The following is a 17097-nucleotide window of genomic DNA, read 5'->3' on the forward strand; positions in this document are numbered from 1 at the left end:
TTGGAGGCTTTGCATACTAACTTTGGGAAATTCAAGTTTTGGATTGTCCTTACAACACTGTATTAGTTTGCAGAATATACTTCAAAAGCTAGTTACAGATTTAATTGACTTTCCATTGTATTCTATAAGAAATAATTCTTATATTTGCATGATGAAACCTAACTATACTGTATAACCTAAAGGAGCTTGATCTTCAGAAAACCTTGTTGCCTAAAGGCCTCATAGTTAAGTACTAATAATCTTCACTCTTAACTGACCTTGGGAGTCAAGAGACATGGATGGAAAGAAAAGTTGTGAAAGGACAGGTTTTGCTGACTGAGATGGACTGGATTATGTTTGTAATAAAACCATAATTGTTTATTAATATTAATTTCTTCTGAAATACTTGTTCTTTCTGTAAATCTAATAGATTTTCTTGTACGTTGAAAATTGCTTTGTTAAATACAGGCTCAAATTCTGTTTTGGTGTGAAATCAGAACTAACTGATCTATTGGATCTTGCTAGGTTTCCTTATGCAAGTTTTAATTGGACTTACAGAACATCATCTAAACAGGGAAACTCACAACACAGAAACTCAGACCACCTCAGTGCCTTCTTACAGAGAGTCTCTTGGTAGGTGCAACCTGTGCAAGCAAGTCTCCCCAGATACTTTCATACTGGTATATGGTATAGCTTTATATATATATTGTATGAATGGTGTTACTTTGTTACTTACTCAAATGGAGCCTGAAGTGGTAAGGAGTAAAGGTCATGTCTGTCCCTAGAACATGGAGTTGCTAAATTTTCTTAAAATAAGGCAAAATAAGGATAGGATTTTTTTTTTTAATCACTTGGGTGATTTCTTAGGCATTTAGCTAAGATCTATGACAAATGGACTATAAATGTTATGTGCTGAAATATGTTCTGGAGAACAGAATTGTAAGTTTGTGCCCTCTTTCTGTGAGCAAGCTAGGCATACATTGGCAGTTCTTCAATGTGTAATATACATGCTGTTACTAATATATGAATACAAAATAATCTGAAAGTTGCATACAAAAGGAAATTCTTGTCCACCCGTGGTAAAGAGGATGAATGACTGTGTAATACCACAAATAGTGCCTAAATAGCCAAGTGCCTCCTCCCAGGTGTATGTTGTGTTTCTATGAATATATAAAGCATTCTGTATATTCTATGAATATATAAATGGCATTTCTGTACTGCTTCTGCTTATGTGCCACACAAACCTTTCTAGGATAGTGCTGCTTGGATAAGCTGAGGAATGTCCTGCAGAGAGAGGTTCCTGCAGTCTTTGGTAAGGTAACTGCAGCAAATGCTTTTAAATTATGATTGATGTGTTGCTTTTTTGTAGCTGAGAAGCTTCAGCTGATTGATGAACAGTTTGCAGACTCCTATCCTCAGCATCAGAAATACGAATCTTTAGAAGTAAAACTTAAGGAATATAGAAAAGAAATAGAGAAGCAGCTTCAAGAAGAAATGCATCAAAAGGTATAACTCTGGTTTATGAATTTGAGGGAGGCATTTGGTAGTTTTGACTTTACGCATTGCAAACTTTTAATACTTAGGGTAAATTGAAAAAAAGATCTAATGCTTAGTTACAACAAGCACAAAAGGCTAAATTTATCCAATATCTGTTGTTAATTTGATGATAAAACCTGTATATTTGTCATCCCCCTTTTTTGTTAAATGTACACAGAATGTTGAACTTTTTATTCTAATGTTAATTGTAAAACAACATTTACTTACCTGGTTGTCTTAATTTGGTAAATTTTATCTGCTGTTTTATTATTGTGTTTTATGGAGAAATGTTTGCTCTATACCACAATTTTAATTTTCCTTCCCAGTTAAGATTTTGATGCTTCAATATGATGCATAGCAACTGAGAGGTGGGAGTTGCTGTTGTGTAGCTTGACAAATAATTTTTGATACTGATGAGAATTTGCATTCTATTTCAAAGCATTGCACAGAAACTCTAAAGTCATAACAGACAGTATTATGAATAATTTCTGATTTTTTTTCCTATAATTTAAGATAACACTTCTAGAAAGTTTTCCATCATTTTGGAAATAAGATTAAAATTTTGTCACATAATCCTTTGATAATCCTTCTGTCTGAAAAATGAAGCAGAGGGAATATACTGCATTTCATTCAAATATATCTTTTTTCTTTTCCATGAATTTCTGTCAAGATCATCAATTTATTTGTATAGAAAAAATAAATCAACTATGTTTCATTTCAATATATTTTTCTTTAATATCTGTCAAGATCCATTGTTCATTGGGATATTAAAATGATAAACTAATAATCAGAATTCTTCCACACACTTTTCAAGACACTCAGTGTATAGCCATCATTTATTTAACCTGACAAGTAGAGAGATGGAGAGTTAAACCTCTCTTTTACATTCATTCTTCACTGAGTCTTTATTCCCCAACTGTCTTTTTTAGTATGTAAAACATGTTAATTTGTGTGTTGCTAAGTTTGTATCAGTTTAAACCAACCAGTTGTAACAAAGGAGATGGGAATCTTAACCAGATTCTAAATTCTATTAGCTTTACATTAATTCTTTAGCAACATGATGTGAATTACTGTTAGACATTTCTAATCAGATTTGTATATATACAAGTGATGCTGTACTGTCTCACTGTTTAATTTTTCACAAAATTTGTGCCCACAGACTTAAAATCCTTGATCAGACATTCTCACTGTGCTTTTTCAACTCTTTAATCTTTTCTCACAATTTTTCTGTCATTCTCTTTTGATTCTTTTGCTCAGTTTTTCTTCACATTTTTTGTCTTGTGTGCTTGCTTTCCATTTTCTTCCAAATTTTTATTGTAAGTCTTTATAATCCCATTTGCTCTCAAATATATTGTCCTTCACCCACTGTATGGAGTCATGTTCCCCATGATTCTTCTGTGCAGTTGCAAGATTTGTGCTTTCCTCTGTGTGTGGCTTAATTTATTTCCAGTTGTGCTTAGAAGTCAGTGAATCGGGATTTATCTTTCTGTAACCCTCTTTAGATGAAGTTATGTGTTCTGCATTTTTTTACATTTCTGGCACTTCTTTTTATGTCTAGGTGAATTTCTGTGGATTTCTTAGCAATTCTGTGAATTTCTTAGCAATTCAGGATGTGGGTCTGTTTCTGCCAATTCTTGAATTACTAGTCAAAAGTGGTTTGGAAAAAGTATAAGTGTCAGAGGAGGAGTAAAAGACTGTGACCATTCCTTAATTCCAAGAGTATTACTCCTGCAGTGTATTTGTTCTTCATAGGCTTCTGTTCTGCTCTTGTCTAAAGCTGATAGTTTTGTGTAAGATTTGCTTTGGGATACCAGATAAACAAATGAAAACTCTGAGAAATGTGCAGATAGTATGAGCTGCTAACATACTTGGGTCACAGTAATTATTATCAATTAGTCATTTCCTAACAAGAATTTCAGGGTGAAATTAGGAATTGTCTGTTTGGATTTGAAGATGACCCTATTTAACTCTCCCATCCTCCTTTATAAAAGCTTGAACATTTTAAAGAAGTTGAAATAGCAAAGATTAAAATGGAGGAGAAAGCGCAGACCCAGAAAGAAATCTCTGAGCTGCGCCATGAGCTAGAGAAGACGCATCAAGCAAAGACTGAAGCCTTGATTTCTCGTGAAAAGAATGCTATTGAGAGACTTCAAAAGCAACAAGAGGTAAAGTTCCAAATATTTTTTTTTTCCTAATCTATTGCAAAATGATTCAGTGAGTTGGTTAGACTGTCCTTTTATCTTTAGGAGATTTGCCTTCAGATCTTACTTGGCTTATTACGGAAATCTTAGAATTCGCATTTGTTCTTATAAGTAGGGGAATGCGTTTAACAACTACAAGAATGAGTATGGTTAAACTCTTAAGTAGGAAAAGGAGCAGTTCTGCAAGCTGGAATCTAAATGTAATAAATACTTCTAAATCTGTTTTAATAATTTTCTGAATTCAGATCACTGTTGTTTTGTTTTTTTTCACGGAAAGCTTCTAGTTACACTTTTAAGTTCTTTTAGCTGCTTGGAAGACTTTAACCTAAATAGAATAAATATGGTGCAGATATGCTGTTTGTTTTTATATATTGAATGTTATGAATAACCACCATCTTTACTGTAAGCTAGCATCTCATTTCATTTTTTGAACACATTTATGTTGATGTGTTGCTCCTCTGGGCTGTTAACTCTTGGTGTTTTGCCAGGGTAGTAACTGTTTCTACAGCACACAGTAATTTGTGTGTAGTTCTTAACTGCTTATCCTGATCTCAAGCTGTTACTTCTAAGTTTTTGAAAGAATAGTTTGTTTGCTCTGTTGCCTGTTTGTTTTGCCACCTCCCTGCTATCTGCAGTAGACATTCATATCGAAATAATAGTCATCCACAAATGCTAACTGTGTTTTTGCTTTGGTGTGGTGATTTTATGGTTTTGTTTGTGTTGGTTTATTCCCTGAGAACATGTGGTATTGGTTAACAAAGCAGTTGTGCAGGTCTCTATATAAATTGCTACAATATTAAACATTTTATCACCATGCCATGAATTTATTTCATGGTTATGTACTTTGTAGCTGACAAGAAAATGCATGTGTTAATGCTACCTGTCTTCTTCTGTGGGCATGAAATTAATTCAGTAATTGAAAAAACCCCTACCAGTGACTAGATCAGCATATCTGTCAAGTATTGTATATAAATATTTGATTTCTCTTGTCAACTGCTGCACTCACTAAGAACTTTATTCCATTTACCTGGGGATTCTTTTAACAGAGTTCAGGTATATTTGCATTAGAGATGTCAGGTCATTTACGCCTTCACTTTATGTCTAGGAAATGTGACTTGAGAAACTGCTCTATTTTTTGTACCAGGAGCAGCAGCTGAATCTGTCAGTGCTGTCAAATGCACATGGCTTTTAAAGTTGATATAAGGGTCCATATGGCAAAACCATAATTTTCTTCTTAGACTATTTTTTCTGAGAGAAATAATGTCTTTTGTGATTAAAGGCAAAAACCCCATTATTATTAATAAGAAGATATGTGGGTTTTGGTGTTAATATGTTCATCACTTGGGGAATCCCTTTTACAATTTTTAATGAGTTCTGTAAATTAAAGTGCAAAATCTGAAAGGCTGTTGGTTTACTCAGTTTCAGTTTTAAGTCATGTTTTACCAGTGGGTTTTGGTATTTGTTGCTTCAACTACGTTTTTGTGAAAACCGTACAAAACTTGTTTATTAAAAAAAAGTCAAGCGTTTGAATATGTTTATTCTGCAATTTTAAAAAAATCCTTTCACTTGAGTTTTAATCAGTGCTATTTCTTAAAGGAAGGGTGTTTTTGGGTAGGCAGAAGTGACTCCATCTAAAACATTTTTACTCTGAGTGAAAGTAGAAAGGGAATTTTAAAAAGATACTTAAAATTGATTCCAGATACTATTTCATATGACTGTATAAATAGTATTTATGGGAGTAGGTTCAGTCAGTCCCTGAAGAAGATCCTTTTGAGTGTGTTAAACAGTAAATGAAGTTTTACAGTGAAGTAAAACTAAGGATGATATTTTGTGATTCAGATAGAAGCAAAGGAAGTGTACGCTCAGAGACAAAGTCTGTTGAAAGATATTGAAGCCATAAGGACCAGGGAGGCAGAACTGAAGCAAAGGATGGAGGCATTTGAAATGTAAGTTTCTGAAGGATATGTGCAATGCTAAATGATGCTTCTGCAAAACTTACCTCAAGATGTTTCTGCTTTGTGATGTTGAAATAGATTATATATCCCAGAAGTGATGTTTTATATTTTGAGCAGTATTGTATACTGTCTTTGTTAGCAGGGGTTCCCCATACAAAAAGATGTTTCTGTTTTTTTTTATATTCCACCTCATCCAACCAAAACAGTTTAGCATTGCTTTGCAGGCATGGAATCAGATGTTTACTTTCAAGTGCTTGAATTAAAAAAACCCAACCCCCAAGCATCACAGTATGTAACCCTAACACTCATGAGATATGCACATGAGAATTTTGCCTCATTAGTCCTGTGTTTTGGGGTTGATTTTTTTTAATTACTTGTTCTTAATAAGATCCATTTTCTTTAGTTAAATAAAAAAGTTACTAATCCATTTTTGGCCAAACTTTCAATACTACTTAATGTTGTTACTTTGTCATCTGTTTGTTATAGCAAAATGAGTATCCTGCTAACAAAAACTTGGGATTTTTTTATCAACCCAGCAGAGGGTGCTGATAGAATAGCATGCTCAGCACTGTTTCCTCTGAAGTGTTTCTGGTGTGGGAAACTGAGCCAGGGTTAAGCCGGGATAGCTGCATAATTGATTGGTACTGAATTTTAAATGGGGCAATTCAGTTTGTGTCGCATCTCCATGTTCTTAATGAACTACAGTGACAGGGTCTGATGATCATTTCAAATTGTTACCATATTCCAAATAAGCACATTGCCCTTATATGTCTATAAATGTTATTATGAAAAAGAAACAAACCCCCAGATCAAAACTTTGACTCTATAACTGGTCATTGTCTGGATATTTCTTGATATTTCAGCACCCAGAGAGTTCAGGAGGAGAAAAATAAAGCTATAGAAGATGCACTTCGGCGTCGTGAGGTTGCTGTGAAGAACATAGAGGAGACATATGACCAAAAGCTGAAGACAGAACTCTTAAAGTAATTTTTTTTGTCTTTAATAGGACACATAATATTTCCTATGAAAAGAGAATAATAAATTCTATAGGATTTATTTTGAAAAGCATAGCAAAGCAAGGACTTTGAAAACATGTACTTAGGGTTTTTTTTAGTCAGATTGAAACTTTTACATTACTGCTTAGCTATTTGCTAGTAAGTTTGCTGTAGAAAATAATTCCCTTTTGGTTATAGGTTATTTTACTGCTGTAGTTTAAATTCTGTTTTGATACTTTGAAAAGAGATCTGACATTAGCTTGTATGTTTGAGCAAGAGGAACTGAAGCAGTATTAGTTACTTCCTTTGACCACAGTTAAAGGAATTGAACATTTTATGAATGTAGAAGAGCCATGAAGGGGAAATCAGCATTAAAGAGATGTTATAAGTTTCTTGGAAAAGGGGTGAGACATAATAGTCCATTGTACAGACAACCTGGCTCTTACCTGCACCCCTTCCCATTTTTGGAGAGGGATGTAGATCTCCCTCTTATTGGTTACCTTCTGTTTGAACATGCTCTTAAGGAATTGGCAGTCACTGTGGCTTCTTTTGGGGTATTGCAGTGGGTATATCCTAACTTCACTGTTGTACTTCCTCATAGTACTGTGGTCACTGGAACAGTCCCTTGATACCAAGTGCTCTTGGCATGTCAGGAACCTGTCTCAGTGAGGCAGATCAAGCCTCACTGAGTTAAGGCCTTATTGACTGATGTATAAAAGTGACTTTTAATTACAAGCCAGTGAGCAGTATTATCTGTGTTTTTAAGTCTTTAAATTAAAGAGCAAAGATGTTGATTGTAGGTTTTGGTAAAAACAATCCCTCGCCTTTTGACAGTTTTGTTAGAGAACAATGAAGTGCAACTACTTGACTCACAGCTAGTTACAAACAGTGATTGCAAAGTCCTTTTGGTACATGAGGAGAAGCAAAGCATTTTAAGAATTGCTACTTGGCTTATTTTGTCAACATACAAAATATTTTAAGGCATGCTGCAGGTGCTCAGAAAGACAAGATCCATGTCCTTTTGTCCCAAATCATTGATGAAAAGTATTAAAGAATTACTGTTTATTATACAGAAGTAGTGATGCCTGCTAGCAAATCAATCTTCTTTATTTTTGCAGTAAACATTAAATGCCAAATTTGGGAGAAGGATCTGAGTGGTTTGGATGGACCATTTTCAGAAATGCAGGAGGATGGATTTGTCTATATCTGAAACCATTTATAATGTAGGATTCATGTAGAATGCTGAGCTTTCTTAACTCCTGTAAATTCCAGTTCAGTACAGTGGCACTGTTGGATGGGCTATGAATAGTGGTGTACCTGGGCAGTGCTCAGTGTCTGGCTGGTGACTGGTGGTGTGCAGGGAACCCCTGGGGCCAGTTCTGGGGCCCTTATTGTCCAACACCTTCATCTGACATCCTCAGCTTTGAACATGAGGCTTAATTAAGAGGAATCATTTCCACAGCGAATGGCAGAGTTTCAGTTCAGGCAGATTTTGACAAGGTTGGGAATCATGCCAGTGCAAATCTTAGGAATTTTAATAAGGAAAACTGCTAAGCTCAGTGCTCAGGGCAGAATAGCCCTATGAAGTTGTAAAAATGGGGAAAAGGAGTTGACTGAGGAGCTGCATTTCTGAAGAGGAGGTGGGTAAGTTACAGTGAATGCTAGGTTGTTTATGAGCCAGCAGCATGCTCTGACAAATAAGGCAAAACAGTATGGTGGGCAAGATTAGAAGCAGCATGGCCGTCAGACTGAGAGAACTTACTGTCCTTTTAAAGGTTCTGGGGAAGGCTGTGCTGGGAATACCATGCCCAGGTTTGGGCTCCCCTGTTCAGAAAAGTCATGAAGAAACTGGAAAGGGCTTGGTAAAGTCTGTCAGGATAGTCTGAGTTGGACTCTCCAGTGTGACATCTGAGTTCATATTGGAGGGGCTGGAAGTTGTGGCTTGGGAGATTTAGCTTGGACATAAAGAAAAAATCTGCTAGGAGAATAGTGCAGCATTGGTACAGATCATCTAGGGAGATGGTGGATATATGTCCTTCGAGATTTTCAGCACTTGGCTAGGAAGAACCACATCTGCCCTGCTGTACAGGTTTTAATAGTCTGGCTTTTTGATGAGGTGGTTGAATGAGATGGTTGGCAGGGCCCTTTCCAACCATTTTGGTGGCTCTGTGATAGTTAATTTTGTCAATAAATAGTTGTGTGACTATTGTTTGGGAAACAATGGAAGTAACATAAATGCCTGTGAATGCATGCACACATGTCCTTTGGGAATACGTAATTCTTTGTGTTTCTAGATACCAGCTTGAATTAAAAGAAGAGTACATAGCCAGAAGCAATAAAGTTACTGAAGATGAGAAAAAAAATAAAGGTAACCATCTGTCTGAGATTGATAAAGTACCTCTTTATCTCTAGAGTTTGTACTGTTGTATGCCAAAGCACTGATGTTACTGGTGTTCAGGGGTATAAGGGACAGAAGAGCCATCAGAACAGGTGACAGTTCAGCAGCAGTGACAGTTCAGCAACTTGCTGCTGTTCAAAATGCACTGGGAATCATGAACAGCATGCTGCTTTGTGCAGAGGCTGCAAAGCATTCCTGGTTTTTCAGTGTCCCATTTCCCTCGGAAGTCCTGCTGGCTCATTCAGGCTTTAACTGAACTCTGGTACTGTACCCTGGCACAGTTGCCAGTTTCTACATTTATTGTGCACAAGATGTTTAATTGGAACTTGCAGAAGAGAGCTGGAACAGATAACAGGGTTGGACTTTTAAGTTAGGGTCATGTAAGAAATGATGTATCACAGGCATATGAATTTGATTTACTTAATACTAAATGTGTATATGCATATGTGTACATTAGTATATACAACATTATTTACTTAATTTTGAAGGCATGTGTATGGCATTCAGTCATTTTTATGTCTTAAATTGAATTTTGGGCTTAGCAGCTTAAAACTGTTTTTGGCTGATATAGTTTTTACTGTAATACTCTACTAATTTTAATTCAGCATTTGTAATCCTCTCTGCAGAGAAAGCTATGCTTTTGCAAGAAGAAGCCATTGCTGTTAATTCAAAAAAGGAGGAACTCAAGCAAGCTGTATCACGCACCAAAGAGCTTGAGGTAATTGTAAATTTTAATTTAAAGAAGCCTGTAATTCTAATTGGTGCAGTTGAGGTATGTTAGAAATAAAAAAGAAAATGTGAAATAAAAATAATTAAGAAGTACAGCAGTTCATAAGCTTCTAAACTGTTCTTTATCTGCAGCTGGATTTGGAGTCAGTGAAGGCCCAGGTTCTGTTGGTAAATAAACAGAATCAGTTGTTGACAGAAAAACTGAAAGAGGTATCTGACTATCCTTTGCTAAAGGAGGAAAAATTGGAGCTCCAAGTGCAGAATAAACTACTTAGGCAACAGTTGGATGAGACTCGGAGTGAGAACCAGCATCTTCGAGACAGTCAGTGTGAATGATTTAGTTATTTTCTTGTTTATGTTTCTCTACAAGTATTTGTTTAAAAGTAAATTTTCATTAACATGCTTCCTTTCTATTACGTTTGCTAGTAGTTTGCATGAAGCCCAAGCTAGAGTTTGTATATAATTGAGCAGTTCTTGGCATAACTTTATTTTCTTTTATATGTCTGTATGGGAGAAATCCTGAATTAAGTAGTAGCTGTAATGTGGAAGGATATCCCTTTCACCTTCTGAAAAAAGCAGTGTGATATTTCTAACCATAGCATTAATATGGTTAATAATGACAAAAGTACATTGCATTATTGTTTGTTTGCCTTACTACAGTAATAAATACAAAGTATTTTTAATGTGCATTTCAGATTACAGGAGAGTAGAGATGTGTGTGCAGTTACATAAGGTGAGGATATGTATTTTTCTTCCAGTGTAGGACAGTCTGGGTCTAGTTCTTAAAGGACTACACCAACAAAGCTTTTGGTCCTTTGTAGAAGGAAGAAAAAAAATATCCCCAGGTACTTTATTTAGACAAAGCCTTGTAGTGTTCCTAAAATCAAATCAGCTTTACATGTTCATGGCGTATTGTGTAGAAAAGTGCACACTTGTTCCTTGTCTAAGTGTCCGGTGTTTCCCTTTTGGGATAGAGCTGTCCCAGCCCTCAGCAGAGTACTTGGCCTGCCAAGTGGAGTTGAGGAGAGTGGAGCATTCTAAGAAGCTGGTGCTGGATGAATTTGAAAGTCATAAGCAGATGTTGGAAAAACAGCTACAAAGTGAGGTAAATTATTATTTCTAAATGATTTGAATCTTATCTTCTTCCTGTCATCTCTTTCACAATTACCCATCTGCCTGTGCAGGCCATTTGGCATGCAGTTACAAGGATTGTTTGTACTGTGCTTATTTTTATGTAAACAGCTATAAAGAAAACAAAACATCATCCCACAAAAAAACTGCCAAAAAATAAAACCACCCTACATAACCAAGTAAGTCTTACTGAGTCACCAAATTGTCATTGCTGAGTTTCAGTAGGATACTATGTGTATATGGTCTGACAGGACCTGAAAAACATTTAGAAACCAAGTATTCAGCCAGTTGAGATTATTCTTGTTGTTTGAATTATGGTGGTTTTTGTTTTTCTCTTGATTTCCTATAGATCGAGCGTTGTGCCCAGTTAAAGGCCCAGCTGTTAGATTCTGAAGCTACTGTCAGGAAGTTAAATGTGCAGGTTGAAGAACTGAAGCTGCAAGTGAAACAAACACAGGCAGGTTTGTATCTTGCACCAGAGCAGTCCTTTATGATGGGAAAGTGTAAGAAGTTTCAGAAGCTTGAAAAACTGCAGTTGTGTAGAACTAACACATCGAGTAGATTTTAATCAAAATCTATTTAAAGCTAGTTTAAAAAGGAGACTCATTGCAACCTCCTTTCAGAAAACAAACCTATAGGAGGAAGGAAAATACTCTTCCTGAGCATTTCCATATTTTTGTTGTCTATTTTTACTCAGTATAAGGATATTAATGTTTGCTGATAACATAACCAACATTTTCCAGCAGGCAACTCATGTTTTAATGTGTTTTGATTCTTGAATGTTCATAATAAAAATAATCAATTTGAAACTTTATTTTGTACTTCAGAAATTTAAGTCCAACTCTTACACAGATTTAGTCAAGTCTAATAACTTTTACCTAACTTATGCTTAGCTTATTTCGTATAGGCATTAGAAGCAGAGCAATTACATAAAGCAATTCAGTCTGCTGAAAAAATGTACTTTTAAAGATGCCTGTCAAACTGCTAGTATTACATATTGTAAATAAAAGGGTTGCTATGTATATTTAATATAAAAATATGGAATTCAGTTCTGCAATGATTATACATTACATAGAGCATGTTATGCCTCATAGTTCAGTATATGCAATATTTTATGATTTATACTATTAATTAGACTGGTGCATATATTTATGGTACATGTATCAGAACTATTTGGAATTTAAAATTTATTATATCAAAATAGAAAATATATAATTTAATTAAATGACTGAAAGTACTGGAGGAACTACTATTTTACATCAGAGTTAATGAAATCATTGAAGAGCCATTTATGTAGGAAAAAAACAAGGTGGTAAATTTGCTGAAAGATATAACCCCATAGATTGGTCTTTTGGGCTTGTTGAAGCATGCAAGTGCAAGGAACCAGACTGCCCCAAAACATTCAATTTAACTGACAATTTTAAAGTAGAGAAAAATTTAAAAATAAACACCAAAACATTTTCTATGTGCTGTGTCATTTTTCTCTAAAATTATTTTTTTATTTAAATAAAGGACTTTTTAAGTCTGTTAAGACTTGAGGCATTTAGACTTTACCAGATGATTAGATATAACATGTCCAAAGTGGTAATGTTTTCATGTTTATTTGTTAACTTAAACATAATTTTAAAAATAGAGTGCATATTTAATAGTGGGTTTACATGGAAGAATTACGTATTTTAAAAATAGCAGTGATAATTTGCAGCTTTGCAACTGCATTGAAAATACATTTAAATCAATTTCAATTAAACCATTAAATTCTCAAAATGTAAGCCAATTCCACGGTAGAATAATTTTGCTGAAATTGGAACTTAAAAGCCATGTTTTGCTATTTTTGCTTTGCTGTAGGACTCCCTCTCTCTCTGTAGTGTCTCTCACTTTCTCTTGCTGCCGTTTAGCTCTGGAGAACGAGGTATATCGGAACCCAAAGCCGTCGCTGGTGGACCGCTCCGTGCTGGACTTGCTGGGTGACAGGCTGGTGCCCCCTGACATTTACGTGGATGGGGCGCTCCCCAGGAGCCTGGCACTGCCCGCCGTGGGCCCGCTCAGCCCTGTGCCAGGGCCTGCCTGCCGCCAGCAGCCACGCAGCGCTTCCCCGGACTCGGACCTGGAGTGCATCGCGCAGGCCCGCGCCAGGGTCAGGCAGCTGGAGAAGGAGGCTGAGTACTTGGATGAAGCCTACAGGAGTTACCAACACAGAGTCATGCTGAATGCAGCTGCAAGCAGAACACCAAGGAAGATGCAGCCTCCTTTAATTCTGCAGTGTCCTCTCAGTAAACACCTTTTGACTACCCAGCAGGAACTGCTGGAGGATAATCCCAGCTCCCCACATTCCCCTCTGAGCAGTCCAAGAGGTGAGGAACCCATGAAAAGAACTGGGCAGGCTGACATCTTTAAAGCTCCCTTAACGCCGCCACACAGAGGAGCATCTCCAAGGCGCCTTTCTTCTACACCCATTTCCAAACCAAAGAGAGACCTCAGTAACAAGAAAATTACAGATGGTAAGTCCCAGGTGGTAATGGGGAGCAGTAATGGGTTTTACTTACTGTTCCTCGTGTGCTCTGGGAACAGAAAGATTTAGCAGTGTTAGTCGTTCACTCGCTAATTGCTAAGACGCAGGAGAAATCAGGAGATGTGGTTTTGCAGGAGACAGAATGTACCAGCTGCTTGGAGTATTGCTTTTTCCTGGAAACAAGGACTGGAGAAGTGTGTTGAGGGAAGTTAAACATGCTCTAGGGAGCTTTCAAGAGAAGACTACACCATATAAATTGCTACAGGTGTAACCTTAAAAAACTTGCTGATAAGTATAACTACTTTGCAACATTAGTTGTAGTTTCTTAACCCTCCTATATTTCTAGCCTTTTATTTTATTTAACTGTTGTAGTTAAAAGTGTGTGGCAGAAGTCATCTTCGGCTTCTCTTAAATTGACCTTTCCAGTATGAAAGGTCCAGATTTCTTTTTGCTTGTTCTTTTTGCTGTGGTATCTTTATAAAATACTCCTGAGCAATTCTAAGGAGGAAGGATTTAGTGTTTGAAAAATTTTAATTTGCTATTGATATCATAGTTTCTAATAATTAATTAGTCTTTTTTTTTAAGAACAGTACTCAGAAAAGCAAGCAAAATATAAACAAAATTTTTTAAAAATCTGTTGTTTTAAATCTGCAGTACATCTGCTTCTTGAATGATGCAATTTTTTTCACCTTGGCTCAAAGTGGGTTTAATAGGATGAAAAAAAGAGACAGTAACAAAAAAAAAAGATAATGATCAGCTTCTCTGTGAAGGAAGGTTAAATACAAAGGCAGCTTAGTTTGGAAGAAAATGGCTGAGATATGCTGTGGGAAATCTGGAAAACAATGAGAAATGTGAAAAAGGTGGAAAGGGATCAGTTGATTACTGTTTCACAGACCCCAGAATCCCATGACATTGAAAGGAAATAAAATTAAATGCTTTTTCATACCATGAGTAAGTATTGCTTCTGTGGGAAGAAGTATAGATGGAGGAATAAAACTTCTCTGTCAGGAGGATCGAAAAAAGTATTGATTGGAGAAAGGCTGGCATGGGTGTTGCCAGAAGCAAGATACCAATATTCTCCTTTTTCAATTTTAGTTTAGTTTTGTTTAGTAATGGGCACTGTTAGAAACAGGTTACAAACACAGATTGATTGTGGCTGTTCCTGTGTTTCTGCATGTAGAACCTCATACTCTGTTACTAAAAACATTTTATGAGACTTGAACTTCCAAAGCAATCTTCCATGTTGAAAGTTCTCTCTGTCAGCTTCTGTATAAAGTGCCCACAGACTATTTAGCACTGCACACAGACAAAATCTTTCATAATACTAGGGTTTTGTTGAAAAGTTAGAAAATGTTAAAACTATAGTTGTGTGCATCACCTGAACAATCCTTCCTGTCTTGGTACTCTTCAGAAGCTGGTTACAGGATGGCAGATCTGTTTTTTTCCATTGGATCTGTTCTTTGCTTAATGTACAAAACTGACTGGTTCTGGAGAAGGGTAAGAATTAACCCAGGAGTTACAGAAATGGAGTGGTGTGGAGAGGAGGAAACCAGGCTGCAGCTGGGTAATAGGATATTAAGGTTAGCTTTAGTGCCAGCTGTGCTGTCAGTGGGATTTGTCAGCTTCCACTGGGATTGCTTCCCCACTGAGATGTCACTTTGCTCTCATGAGTCTTCTGAGGAGTGCATTTATACTGGTGTATATATATTATTCTTTTCTGCTGGAGATGGCTAAAGCACCAGGTGGAGATTTGCTAGAAAACTCGTAAGTTGTTCTGGAAGCTTCTGTGGAGCTTTTTGGTGCTGTTGGAAATACCAGTCTGACAACTCAGGGTAAATTTAAAGAGGAAGAAGATACCATGCATGTGGTCAGATTTGTTTTTCCTTTAAGTGAGGTTAAGTGCAGCTCCGTTGTCAGCACCTGTCTCTGGAGAACGAAAGGAAGAAGTATGTCCTCCTCTAAAGTACTTACAGTTGGCAGATCCAACAGCTGTTTTACTGCAGAATCTGCAAGTAAAAGGAGGATTATGCAGTTTTTTCTTTTCCTTTAAATGAGCTCATGTGTTTGACCGTTTTCCTTCCTAAGTCCATGCACAGTGAACCAATAATGCATGTGTTGTACAACCAGCCTTGTCTGAGAAACAGTAGGACAAATAGCTAATACAAATTGTGGGGTTTTTATTCTGCAGACATCAAGGGCTCATCCCTTAACTCTTCACAGCGGAGTGTCGACCAGGTTCTTTCTCCTATTTCAAAGCCATATTCGCTTTCATCTTCTGAATCTGTTCCTTCCTCACCATCCAGTCATGGCCAGAAAATCAGGTAACATTGTTTACAAAGCAACATTTTTAACCTGCTTTTTAGAGAAGCATTTATCTAATTGCTCAGGTGATAGCTGCTTTTACAAATCAAGCAAGCCATTGATTTTTATAAGTGAAAACTTTTCTAAAGATGAATAAGGATTTCCATTTTAAATATCATGCCTCAAGTGGAACCTAGTTATAGAAAACCCAAACACTTTGGTTTGCTCTGAGCAAAGCCATATCTCTTTATTGTGTCTGTTTTTCACATCTATGACCTGACTGATGAGCTTTTGCTAATTGAAGCATTTGAATTTGTTTCCTGTTTGAGAATTTAAATCAAGGCAATTGTACATTCTTACTTCATTCATTAACAAGCTGTAATGCTAAATTTATTACTTCTTTAATCTCTCTGAAGAGCTTGTTCACATGTCTGTTTTCAAAGTAGGATTGTTCAGTCTAATTTTCTTGTGGGAATGGGATGAGTAGCACAACTCCTTTCTTGCTGTTTGTTTTTTTTTTAAGATCTTTTTAAGGTAAATTAATAACTTGACAAAATTAGGCTGCATTAAAATGACTTCTCTTTTGTCTCTGTATTTCCTGTTTCTATGTCTGGAGTTCTTCTGTTCTTAATGGCTGGTGTTGCCTTCACTCCAAAACTAAGAATCCTGAATATGTATCTAGAGAAGCAGCTCTAAGATTTAACTTTTAATATTCTTTTTCCTAAAAAGAGGCAACTGAATTGTCTTTAACCTGCCAGCCATCATTCGTGATTTGATGGCAGAAGAAAGCCTGTGCTGGGGCAGCTCTAGCAGGCATCTGTAGACCTTTCTTGTTTTGCTCTTATCAAAGCCTCAACATACATTTAATGCAGAGAGAGTCTCCTGTCTGGTTGGAATTTTGAGAGAGCCTTTATGGTTTTTGTCTTCAAAATGAGCTGTTGGCATATTTAGGGACTGTGAGGAAGTTTCCTTTCAGTATTCCCTTGAGGCTGTGTCTCCTTTCCCTACCCATTCACATTTTCTGTGGTATGTCTCAGATTTCCTGTACTTCTCTGACAGACCTTAAAAAGTGAAGGTTGAATGTTAACCTGCATGTTAAGGTGAGGGGAAAATGCTCTAATCCTGTGAGGGACTGTAGTTGTTTGAAGGATTTTGTAGATCCCCATCCTGCTTGAAGAGTGAATATATGAGCCAGTTGTGTTGCAGAGGACAGACCTGGGTCCGGGAAGGCAGCTATAGTTTGTTGTTGCTTTCTTGGGTTTCTTATGACAAAGCAAGGGTATAAGGTCCCAATAATTGTCTTGAACTTGCTGCTTTCCCAAGACTTTCTTAAAAGAAAAACATTCTTTTGTTGTGTATTTTC

General features: G+C 36.5%; 1 protein-coding gene across 2 annotated transcripts in view; it reads left to right on the top strand.

Annotated features, from left to right (window-relative positions):
• The window catches only part of OFD1 (OFD1 centriole and centriolar satellite protein), a 33815-nt gene that overhangs the window by 4500 nt on the left and 12218 nt on the right, over window positions 1–17097 (top strand). For both annotated transcript variants that reach the window (XM_033053325.2, XM_033053323.2), the window contains exons 6-17: window positions 505–612; window positions 1349–1485; window positions 3507–3680; window positions 5556–5662; window positions 6535–6654; window positions 8961–9034; window positions 9691–9782; window positions 9926–10115; window positions 10768–10898; window positions 11274–11385; window positions 12820–13422; window positions 15622–15754. In XM_033053325.2, coding sequence (XP_032909216.1) covers window positions 505–612; window positions 1349–1485; window positions 3507–3680; window positions 5556–5662; window positions 6535–6654; window positions 8961–9034; window positions 9691–9782; window positions 9926–10115; window positions 10768–10898; window positions 11274–11385; window positions 12820–13422; window positions 15622–15754 — 1981 coding nt within the window. The remainder of the gene's footprint in view (window positions 1–504; window positions 613–1348; window positions 1486–3506; window positions 3681–5555; window positions 5663–6534; window positions 6655–8960; window positions 9035–9690; window positions 9783–9925; window positions 10116–10767; window positions 10899–11273; window positions 11386–12819; window positions 13423–15621; window positions 15755–17097) is intronic.

Source organism: Catharus ustulatus, chromosome 2 (genome assembly GCF_009819885.2).
Source record: "Catharus ustulatus isolate bCatUst1 chromosome 2, bCatUst1.pri.v2, whole genome shotgun sequence".
In the NCBI taxonomy this organism is placed as follows: domain Eukaryota; kingdom Metazoa; phylum Chordata; class Aves; order Passeriformes; family Turdidae; genus Catharus; species Catharus ustulatus.